The 12,530-nt window shown below is 41.0% G+C and overlaps 1 protein-coding gene across 1 annotated transcript in view; it reads left to right on the forward strand.

The window, feature by feature from the left end:
- Positions 1-8,817, forward strand: part of PIWIL2 (piwi like RNA-mediated gene silencing 2) — an 88,649-nt gene extending 79,832 nt beyond the window's left edge. Inside the window, exons 21-23 of the mRNA XM_060013563.1 lie at positions 7,055-7,308; positions 7,758-7,865; positions 8,661-8,817. Of these exons, the coding sequence (XP_059869546.1) occupies positions 7,055-7,308; positions 7,758-7,865; positions 8,661-8,817 (519 nt within the window). The remainder of the gene's footprint in view (positions 1-7,054; positions 7,309-7,757; positions 7,866-8,660) is intronic.
- Positions 8,818-12,530: the final 3,713 nt, after the last annotated feature.

A 12,530-nucleotide genomic window follows, 5' to 3' on the forward strand; every position in this document is an offset into this window, starting at 1 on the left:
ACCTGCACAAAGATTTTTATAGCAGCTTTATTTATAATTGCCCAAACTGGAAGCAACGAAGATGTTCTTCAGTAGATGAATGGACAAATAATCTGTGGTACATCCAGACAATTAAATACTCAGCAGTAAACAGAAATGAGCTATCAAGGCATGGGAAGATATGGAGGAATCTTTTTTTTTTTTTTTTGGTGGTACGCGGGCCTCTCACTGTTGTGGCCTCTCCCGTTGCGGAGCACAGGCTCCGGACGCGCAGGCTCAGCGGCCATGGCTCATGGGTCCAGCTGCTCCGCAGCACGTGGGATCTTCCCAGACCAGGGCACGAACCCGTGTCCCCTGCATTGGCAGGCGGACTCTCAACCACTGCGCCACCAGGGAAGCCCTGGAGGAATCTTAAATGCATATAACTTAAGTGGAAAAACCCAATCTGTAAAGGCTACATACTATATAATTCCAACTATAGGACATTCTGGGAAAGACACAAAACTACGGACACAGTAAAAAGATCAGTGATTGCCAGAGGTTTGGGAGGGTGAGGAAGGGAAGTATAAATAGGGAGCACAGGGGGTTTTTAGGGCTGTAAAAGTACTATAATGGTAGATAAATGACATGCATTTCTTAAAGCCTATAGAATGTAGAAGAGAGTGAATGCTAATATAAACTGTGGACTTCAGTTAATAGTAATGTATCAATATTTATCAGTTGTAACAAATGCACCACCCTAATGTAATATGGTAACAATAGGGGAAACCATGTGTATAGTTGGTGGGGAAGGTGTATACGGGAACTCTGTACCATGGCCTCAAGTTTTTTGTAAACTTAAAACTGGTCTGAAAAATAAAGTCTCTATTTAAAAGCATGCACACACAGTGAGATACCACCTCACACACACTAGGATGGCTAAAATAAAGAAGATAATAAGAGTGTTGTCAAGGATGTGGAGAAATTGGAACCTTCATACATTGCTGGTGGGACTGTAAAATGGTAGAGCTTCTTTGAAAAACAGTTTGGTATTTCGTCAGGATGTTAAACATAGAGTTACCATATGACCCAGCAATTCTACTCCTAGGTATAAACCAAGAGAATTGAAAACATATGTCCACACAAAACTTATATATGAATGTTCATAGCAGTATTATTCATAATAGCCAAAACTGGAAAAAACCCATATAATCGATGAATGGACAAATGTGATATAGCCTGTAATGTAATATCATTTGGCAACATGAGAGAATGAAGGACTGATACAACATGGGTGAACTATGAAAACATTATGCTCAGTGAAATATTTAGTCACAGAAGACCACATATTACATGATTCTGTTTGTCCAAAATAGGCTAATCCAAAGAAACAGAAAGTATGTTAGTGTGTTCCAGGAGTTGGGGTTAGGGTGGGCGATGGGAAATGACTGCTAATGGGTATGAGATTACCTTTTGGGGTGATGAATATGTTCTAAAATTAGATAGTGGTGATGGTTGCAAAATTCGATAAATGTAAAACTTTTGACTTTTATACCTTAAAAGAGTGTCTTTTATGGTATAGCAAATTATATCTCAATAAAGCTGTGATTTAAAAAAAAGCACCACTCCCAAACATCCGTCTAGCTTACGTACCCTTGTGGAATCAGCAAAATCAACACATGCTGCCGGGGAAAAACAAGTTCAAAAGGCTGGCTTATTCCTCTGGGCCCCCATCCTTCCTCTGATACTGCCTTCAGGTAGATGTTTTTATATTTTGTCCAGCTTTTCCAGTTGTCCTCAGTGGCAGAGTTTCTTAGAAATCCTGGTCCACCACCTGAAGCCTTGTTGGCAAGCTTAATCTCATCTGTGTTTTTATTTTATTTTATTTTATTTTATTTATTTATTTATTTTGCGGTACGCGGGCCTCTCACCACGGCGGCCTCTCCCATTGCGGAGCACAGGCTCCGGATGCACAGGCCCAGTGGCCATGGCCCACGGGCCTAGCCGCTCCGCGGCACGTGGGATCCCTCCAGACCGGGGCACGAACCCGTGTCCCTTGCACCGGCAGGCGGACCCCCAACCACTGTGCCACCAGGGAAGCCCTGTGGTTTTATTTAATATCTGTATTTAGATTTATATTTCTGGTCCAGCAGATTTTCTGGTCTCAAATTTTCTGGTCTAAGGAAATCTTTACCTTCTTAAATATTATTGAGTTTTTTGTTTGTATAGGTATATATCAATAATTACCATATTAGAAGTTAAAACTGAGAACTTTTTAATGTTTTTTAATTTACTTTAAAAATAATAAGCTCAATATAGTTAATAACATAAATAACATTTATTTTATTTTTTATTTTAATTAGTTAATTTATTTTTGGCTGCATTGGGTTTTCGATGCTGCGCGCGGGCTTTCTCTACTTGCGGCAAGTGGGGGCTACTCTTCGTTGTGGTGCGTGGGCTTCTCATTGCGGTGTGCGGGCTTCTCATTGTGGTGTGCGGGCTTCTCGTTGCGGTGTGTGGGCTTCTCGTTGCGGTGGCTTCTCTTGTTGCAGAACATGGGCTCTAGGCACACAGGCTTCAGTTGTTGTGGCACGTGAGCTCAGTAGTTGTGGCTCACGGGCTCTAGAGCGCAGGCTCAGTAGTTGTGGTGTACTGGCTTAGTTGCTCCGTGGCACGTGGGATCTTCCCGGACCAGGGCTCGAACCCATGTTCTCTGCATTGGCAGGCGGGTTCTTAACCACTGTGCCACCAGCGAAGTCCCATAAATAACATTTTAAATTAAAGATTACTTTCAAAATGTTCGGTGATGTTTTACATTTTGGCAAATGGCTTTAATGTTTGGGTTAGTAAAAGGCAAGTGAATATCCTACATTTAATTTATTGCAGTGTCACACATCATTTACTTTCTGGAAAATTCTACTGGATATTTATGAGCGAATTAGAGTGAAAATGGCAAGTAATGTAGTAGGAGTATTGTGAAATTAGTTTTGACTCTGTGCACTCTCTACAACATCTAAGGGGAAGAATTGGAGCCCAGAGCACCCATTGAGAATCACTCTGGCCCATACCCTTCATCTGAGCTCCTAGACCACATGTGAGTCTGAGTGCCAGTGTTGCCTTCCACTCATGTGTGAAAATCAAAACCAAGCTACATTCTTGACACTTGCCTTAGCTTTAGCTCTCATGATTAGTAATCACTTAATGTTGAGTTCATCTGTTATTTGGCCTGAGGGTTGAGAAGATTAAACTCAGCTGTAGTTAATTCAGCCCCTTTTGCTTTTCCTGTGGCTGTGGCTCTGGCTCTGGCTCTGACTTCATATTGCTGGACTGGTCTGACTAGTGTTCAACCCTGGAGACAGAAGGGAGTGGGCCACGGTATTGCCTTTGGAATCAAAAGCTTCAGGCAGCCAGTTTCCAATGTGTGAGAGTATAGGTTCTTTCTGCTTCTCAGTTCCACCTTCACTTCCCTTTTCTTAGCACAATTGGGAGGATCTTAGGGTGGAGAGTTATCTTGAGCAAGTGATTATTTGGGGACTCTTCCAGACCTCAGCCTGCCCTTTCTGCACCTGCCACTTCTAGTAGCTTGCCTGGCCTCTTCTTCCTTTTTTTCCCCCATTTTTTTTTAATTGAGTAAAATACACATAACATAAAATTTACCATCTTAACCATTTTTAAGTATAACATTTCAGTGGTATTAAATACATTCAGAATGTTGGGCAGTCATCATCATCATCCATCTCCATAACTCTTTTTTTATCTTGTAAAACTGGAACTCTGTCCCCATAAAACTAATTCCCCATGCTGCCCTCCCCCTAGCCCGTTGCCACCACCCTTCTACTTCCTGTCTCTGATTTTGACTACCCTGAGTAGCTCATACACGTGGAATCATACTGTATTTGTCTTTTTGTGACTGGTTTATTTCACTTAGCATAATGTCTTCAGAGTTGACCCATGTTGTAGTATTCAAAACATTGCAGTGCTACCTGGAATCCTTTACCCGTCTTGCTGACTGAATTGTCTGCTAGTTCTTTCACTGAGGCATAATATTCACTTTTTCCTCTAGAGAACAAATGTCTTATACTTCTCTGTTCCCATAGCATTTTATTTATATTCTTTGTTATGTTATTTGTAATGTATTGAGAGTATTTACTTTGTGTCTGTCTCCCCAGTGTTAATTTGAGTTCCACTAATATTTGGAAGGTATCAAGATAATTTTTAAATTTTCTGAGGCTAGCACAGTGGCTCATATCTAGTGGTCATTAAGTGTTTGTTCAGTGAATGAATGGAATCACACATAAAAGAACATCTCAGACTTCCAGCAGATACTTATTTTCTACTTGATCCTCACCGTTGTATTCAGTGCTAGGGATAGTAAGCCAACAAGCACAGTCCTGCTTTCATTAATTTATTGTTTCATGTATTTACCCTAGTACTGAAGTGATTTAATAATGTATATTTAACGTTTATGTTTCAGTATTGTGATTTGTCTCATATTTTGACCCCCCTAGATCGTAGTCTTATCATTTATGAAATGAAGAGAATGGACTAGATGACCTAGAGAAGTTACCATTGTTGACTGTTATTAGATTTGAAAGCTCCTTAATAACAGGAATCATGCCTTTCACTTCTACTGGAATCTTACATAGGGCCAAGTATAATGTCTCACACTCAGGAGTTGGTTAGCAGATTTTAAAGAAAGAGGTAATATCAGTGAATACTTCAGACGAATTTGATTCTGTTTTTCACTCCATTGATCTTGTTAGATCCCTTCCCTGTGCTTCAGAATATCTGTATGTCCTTGATCTAGTTTGTTCTCAACTTTTGTTTGTAGCTTAAAAAAATTATATACGTATATACGCACACTTTATCCCTCTTAACCCTGAGAAGAAGAAAAGTAAGGTGCTTATTTACATCCATTTTTCAAGTGAGGAAGCTGAGTCTTCAGGAGCACAGCTGAGGAGCAGCACATTCAGACTCAGTCCCAGGTCCCCTGACCCCAGACCCAGTGTAATTCTTCTCTGCTTCCTCATCTGTGAAATCAGGTTTTCTTCCAGATCTAAGTGCCTGTGTTACCCACCCTTTTACACAATGTATCAGTTAGGGGTCTTTGGGAAGTCACAGAAACGTGCTAACTTTAGCAAAATGGGGATTAATTGGTAAGATCATGGAGAGTCTCAGAGGATTCGTGAGAAGGTTGAGCGTCAAGCTGGGAAATGGATAGGGTTCCAGAAGCAGGGACCTGAAGAAGCACCACCACAAAGGGAAAAACTCCAAGTGTTTCTTATTCTCTGTCGAAGAGTCAGAGTGAGGGAGGAGTGTTCTTCTGGGGCAGTTTTGTTCCCCCAGTGGGCAGCCTAGAGACATTTTTGGTTATAACTTGAGAGAGATTGCTACTGGCATCTAGTGGGTAGAGGCCAGGAATGCTGCTAAACATCCTCTAGTGTCAGCCCCCAGTAAAAGGAATTCACTGGCCCTACATGTCAGTAGTGTTGAGGTTGAGAAGCCCTGGATTAGGGGAAGGTACCTTGATTAATAATCGCACGAATTCCAATGTACCCTGTTGGAGGCAGGAGGACACTTAAAATGCTCTTACCAAAAAGAGGTGGAATAGATGCTAGACAGCCAAAAACAACATAAAAACAAAAAAGTACGACTGGGGCAATAATTCCAATCTTGGAATGTGAAGATGCATCACATGTTTGTAAATACAGTACTTGCGGGGTCTCAGAAAAAAGAGACATTTATAGGGCTTCCCTGGTGGCGCAGTGGTTGGGAGTCCGCCTGCCGATGCAGGGGACGCGGGTTCGTGCCCCGGTCCGGGAGGATCCCACGTGCCGCGGAGCGGCTGGGCCCGTGAGCGATGGCCGCTGAGCCTGCGCGTCCGGAGCCTGTGCTACGCAACGGGAGAGGCCGCGGCAGTGGGAGGCCCGCGTAACGCAAAAAAAAAAAAAAAAAAAAAAAAGAGACATTTATAAAATATTTGAATTTTAAACTTAAACTCCAAAAAGATGCTAGGTGATTATTTATTATTAAAAAGGGTTCTTTGAAATGAAACTTAAATTTTCATGTAGAGTAACCTATAAAGAATATGTAGTATAAGTCTATCTAATTCAATGATAAATTAGGGTTTTGAGGGGAATTGTGAACAAAAACCTAGGATGAACCAAAATCAGAATCAAACTGTCACTAACTGAATTAAACCAAAGCACTTTATTTATTTATGTATTTCTTTGGCCATGCCACATGGCATGCGGGATCTTAGTTCACCAACCAGGGATCGAACCCGTGCCCCCTGCAGTGGAAGCATGGAGTCCTAACCACTGGACTGCCAGGGAAGTCCCTAAACCAAAGCACTTTAAAGAAAACTTATAGTTTAAAATGAAACAGCTTATTTTTTAAAATTATTGAAGTCACATACAACTAGAACATAATTATATTCTCTAAATGGGGAAAAAATTATTTTTCAAAACTGATTCAAGCCAGCATTTAATTTGATTTGGATCCATGGACAGTTTACCAGGACTGAAGTTTACTTAGTTATATTAAGAATATTTAAAAAAAAAAAAAGAATGTTTCACACTATACCTGATGGTAGGATAATATTTAGTAAAGGATCCCCTTTCATTTGTCAGCAACTTTGGATGTTGCTGATACACAGAAACGTGAGGATGGTGGATCTGTGGGATGTGCAGTTGTATGTTAGAATTTCTACAGCAGTTCACCTTGTTTTTTGCCTAGACAGGTAATTAGTGTTAAATCCAAGTAGTAGGAAGATTGATTCAGCCCATAATTTTCCTTCTTTTTAACTTCTTTTCACACCGTTTCAGTGTAAGCCGTATATATGTGACTCAGAGCCTGCTTATTTGGTTTCATATTTTATAACACCTTTGGTGTACCAGACCGGTTTTACTACCCTGAGGAAGTCTAGAAATGACTAGAAGCTGCTTCTCCCTGCCCTTCCAACATGATGGCTTTGGGTCCAGCTGTGAAAGGGACCTACTCCGTGTCTCCAGGTTGTTCACTGAGTGAGCCTTTCTCTGTCTGTGGTCATTAGCCCCAGGGCCACACAGTTCACCTCAGCGGGGTGTTGTTTCAGGTGAACCACTGTCTCCCAGAGAAGATTGTGGTGTACCGTGATGGAGTGTCTGATGGCCAACTAAAGACAGTTGCCAGCTATGAGATTCCTCAGCTACAGAAGTGTTTTGAAGCTTTTGAGAATTATCATCCCAAGATGGTGGTATTTGTAGTTCAGAAGAAAATCAGCACCAGTGTGTACCTGTCTGCTACCGAGCACTTTATGACTCCCTCCCCCGGGACTGTGGTAGATCATACAATAACAAGCTGTGAGTGGTAAGTGGGCGAGACACAGTATTTCAACAAGAATAGGTTGGAGAAGTTGTCTGTTCCCTGGGTATTGGAATGGGGAGGTTGCCTAGAGAGATGTGGAATGGGATCAGAGATTTTACTGTTAAAAAGTAAAATTTTAAAAACTATTTAAAAACACACAAACCAACAATGAAGCTTTTCCCTCTTAAGTATATAATATTGAACATACAGTCTTTTCCTAAGACTATGCATGCTTAACCTTCTGCACACAGATGTCATTTCTACCACCATTCTTAAATAGCCTGTTGAGTCAGGAGACCTGAATTCTCAGCCTAGTTTGGTCCTTGTATGTCCTTGATCCAGTCATTTGACCTCTCTGAGCCTTAGGTGAAGGAGCTAGAATGATCTCAAAGATCTTTTCCAGCTCTGGCCAAATCCAACTATACCATTACTTTGTACTTTTTCCTTTCTAGGGTGGACTTCTACCTTCTTGCCCATCATGTACGACAGGGTTGTGGCATTCCTACCCATTATGTTTGTGTTCTCAACACTGCACACCTGAGCCCTGATCATATGCAGAGGTGAGCTGACCAGTAACCTACTCCTCACTTGTAAATAATTCAGGCCAGGGAGCTAAGGCTAAGACCTGGAATTTTAAAACCACTGAATTAGACAAACTGGATCACTGGTTTTTGGCTTAATAATTTTCTGATTCTCTTTGGAAGCATTTTGAATTTATCTTTTGAAGTTGGATTTCCTAATACTCATTTTCTCTTATATAATCAGAAAAGACAAATACTGCCCACTGCCAGGAATATTTACCCCTTGAGATTCTTCTTGCCTTTCATGATAATGGTATCTTTTTGAGGTGCGACTGATAATCCTTGTTGTACACTAAAATTACTTGGAGACCTTTCAAAAAATACACCCAGGCTTCACGAACTCCAAGCATTCTGAGGCATTCGCATTTTTAAAAACTGATTCTAATGATTATGACACACAGCCAGGTTTGAGATGCGTTGCTCTTGCGCTCAGATTATATAAATACTTTGCTGGGGTACTTACCTTTCTGCAGCTTTTTCTTGAGGCAGAAAACAAAAACAAAAACAAAAACATGTTCTCCTTACTGTTTTCCTTGTTTTGATATAAAAAGAGGAGAACCTAAAGTGGGAATTTCCCCATGCCCTCTTGACTTACAAATAGTGGAAATAGATACAATTCCACTTAAAAATAATGATTCCCAAAAGTTGCATCATCTATTCCTCAGTCCCCCAGTTTGCTGGTAAGTATGCTGTGTCACACACCCAGAAGTACATAATGTGCTCCAAATTGAAGATGAAAAGTGAAAAGGATCATGTTTTCTTCTTGGCCTACAGGTTGACTTTCAAACTGTGCCACATGTACTGGAATTGGCCTGGTACCATTAGAGTTCCAGCTCCTTGCAAGTATGCCCACAGGCTAGCTTTCCTGTCAGGACAAATCTTGCATCATGAACCAGCCATCCAGCTGTGTGAGAACCTGTTCTTCCTGTGACTGAACAATCAGGACATGGGCTGGTCAGAGCAATCAGACTTCTGAACTCAGCTGTGAACTCAGCTGTGCAGGATTAACAGTGACTGAAAGGGGTTTTGTGTTGGTGTTTTCCCTTTCACCAACCCAGTAGAATAAGATATCTTTTTTTTCTTTTCTCTTTTAAACCTGATATCACCAAGAAGCAGTTTCCACCCTAAGGATCAGCTAGAAATTGTCTCGTTGCCTTTGTAGAGCACATGGGGGTAGTCTGCTACTGCGTAGATGGGGTGGGTGAAGACAGGGGACCCTTCAGGAGCCTCCAAAGCCAACTTGAGCTGTAGAAACCCGCAGAAGCAGCGATTGCACTTACCAACTCTGTTTACTAATAAGCAGTTCCCATTTCTGGTGCCAGAGGTGATTATGAATGAAGTCTTTGCAAGTTTCTTAAAGTAGAGAGCTACTTTATTTGGGCAACTGGGAAAGGTAAGAAGGCAAGGTTTTTCAAGATATGCCTATTGCTGGAAAATGTGAAAGGCATGTAGTAAAACCAGCTGGTGGGATAGTCAGGCCCTTGCTGACCTAATCTTCTCTAGGGATTGAGTTAATGACACATGACTTGAGCTGGCTTTGAAAGAGGCGTTTAGCTATTCCTTGGCCTCCTAAGAGAGGCCAAATGCAGTTTTTTCTGTATATTTCAGTTGCTTTATAGCATGCCATGTTGATTTCTTCCTCCCTCCCTCCCTGCCACATATACACACACTCAGGCAGGAAGACAGCTTTGCTTCTTGTTACTGACCTTTAGTAAGTTTCAGTTTTTTTTAAATTAAGCATCAGAACCTGTGAAATTCAGCAGCTTGGAAGGTTCATGAGGGGGCATGAGCTTTTCTCGACCCTTTCTCCCCAGTGTGTCACCTTCTTTTCTGTTGATACGTTTGCAAATTGAATCACTCATTTCCCTTGCTCAATACCCTCTTCCCGGCTGTTGGCTCATTTTGTTAGGAGTTTTTCTGAATCCATGTTACGATTTCTAGAAGTTGGTTTTGGGAAACATGACACTCCTTCCAAAGTCCAGACGTTTCAGTTTAGAAAGTTGTCACTGTGTCTGTGGGTTTCAGTGTTTTGGGGAAGCACTGTTTTTGTGTGTTTATTTTTCCCCGTTTAAAAATTTCCAGTCCCTTCAGGGCTAATTCAGTCATACCTTGCTTTACCTGGGTTTTAAAAGACAGTTACATTTAATCTTTTCAAATTTGTATTTATTTATTTTTTGGTATGATGGCAGGGAGGGGACGAAGCAGAAATCCCTATTTTATATGACAGTGTGTGAGAAGAGAAACTTCAGCTTAGAAATCTTTAGAAGAAAACTGAGCAGACGTTGCGTTGGCAGAGGGGGAGCGGCTCTGGGTGTCAGTGGTCTTAAGTGCACTTCGGTTCCGTTTGGAGTGAGGGCCAGCAGAAGGCTGAGACCTGGGATTTAAACACCATGGAATCAGACACATTGGATCACTGGTTTTTGGCCTAACAGTCTCTGATTCTCTTTGGAAGCATTTTGAATTTGTCTTTTGAAGTTAGATTTCCTAATACTCGTTTTCTCTTATATAATCAGAAAAGACAAATACTTGAATATAATACAAAAATTTCACTTTTTATGCCTGGTTTTCTTGTCTTGTTATTTCAGTCTTAATGTGAAATGACTGAGTCATGGGGTAGGAAATAAATAAAAACAAATTTGTATAAATGGGTAGTTGTGTTTGAAATAATGTCATTGACATACGATATTGATATAGTTCTTTTCCTTTGTAGAGCTGTAACACTTGTTAAAATTACTAATTTGTTACTAGGCATGCTGGACGCAGCTCCAGTATTAGTACCCAGGTAATTTCACTGAGATCTGGCAGTAAGATTTCTTGGAAAAGACTCTAACAGTCTTACTTCTGGGACAAATGAGGCAACTGTGTGTGTGTGTGTGTGTTGTCTTGTTTTCAAAAATCTGTTTTCCCATCAGACAATTTCCGTTAGCCTAAGTGAGAGCCAGCTCCTAAGGGTGACCCTCCCTCCTCACCTTTTCCTAATGCTTGCCCTTCTTTGCATGTACTTCATGGTGTGTCTGTAACCTTTAAAAATACCTTCCCAAAGCACCCTGGCTGCTTGCCTCACCACTACGTCCTTTTCTATTTATTTAGAAACTCCATCTTAGATGATGCAGTGCTTCTTGAACTCATTCTAGAAAGAATCCAATTTCTTCTTTATTAATTTTTTAAAATTAAAAAAAATAAATTTCTTTTTTAAAAAAATTTATTGATTGATTTATTGGCTGCATTGGGTCTTTGTTGGTGCACAGGCTTTCTCTAGTTGGCGGCGAGCGGGGACTACTCTTCGTTGTGGTGCGTGGGCTTCTCGTTGCGGTGGCTTCTCTTGTTGTGGAGCACAGGCTCTAGGTGTGCGGACTTCGGTGGTTGTGGCTTGCGGGCTCTAGAGCACAGGCTCAGTAGTTGTGGCGCACGGACTTAGTTGCTCTGTGGCTTGTGGGATCTTCCCAGACCAGGGCTCGAACATCATATGTTGATGCTCAACATCATATGTCATTAGAGAATTACACATTAAAATGAGATACCACTGCACACCTATTAGAATGGCCAAAATCCAAAATACTGACACCACCAAATGCTGGTGAGGATGTGGAACAACATGAACTCATCATTGCCTGAGGGAATGCGAAATAGTATAGCCGCTTTGGAAGAAACTTTGGTAGTTTCTTACAAAACTAAACATATTTTTATCATATGATCAAGCAGTCACACTGCTTGGTATTTGCCCAAATGAGTTTACAACTTTTGTCCACACAGAAACCTGCACATGAATGTTTAAAGCAGCTTTATCCATAATTGCCAAACTTGTAAGCAACCAAGATGTCCATTAGTAGGTGAATAAACTATGGTACGACAAGGCAATGGAATATTATTCAGTGCTAAAAAGCAATGAGCTATCAAGCTACTGGAAAGACCTGCAGGAAACTTAAATGCATATTACTGAGTGAAAGAAGCCAATCTGAAAAGGTTACATACTGGATGATTCCAACTATATAACATTCTGGAAAAGGCAAAAACTATAGAGACAGTTAAAGGGTCAGGGGTTAGGGGAGAGGAGGGATGAATGGGCAGAGCACAGAGGATTTGTAGGGCAAGGAAACTATTCTGTATGATATTGTATTGGTGGATACATGTTATTATATATTTGTGTAAACCCATAGACTGTGAAACACTAAGCATGAACCCTGATGTAAACTGGGACTTTAGGTGATTATGATAAGTTGATGTAGGTTCACTAATTGTAACACATGTACCATTCTTGTGGGGGATGTTGATAATGGGGGAGGCTGTATGTATATGGGAAATCTTTACCCTCTGCAAACTGTGCTGTGAACCTAAAGCTATTCTAAAAGATACATACATATTTTTAAGAATGAGTAAGTGTGGGTGTTCCTTGCCGGTCTAGAGGTTAGGATTTGGCGCTTTCACTGCCGTGGCTGGGGTTCAATCCCTGGATCCCTAGTTAGGGAAATGAGAATCCCCCAAGCTGCACGGCACACAAAAAAAGAAAAAGAATGAGTACGGGAGACTTCTGGCAACACGGCAGACTTGAGCTGACCATACTGACGAAGGTTGGCCGAAATAGGAAAAAAAAATTTTTTTTATGTTAAGTAGCTGGATTTTCAGGAAATGGAACGAGGGAAGAGA

This window comes from Delphinus delphis, chromosome 6 (assembly GCF_949987515.2).
Source record: "Delphinus delphis chromosome 6, mDelDel1.2, whole genome shotgun sequence".
NCBI classification, from domain to species: domain Eukaryota; kingdom Metazoa; phylum Chordata; class Mammalia; order Artiodactyla; family Delphinidae; genus Delphinus; species Delphinus delphis.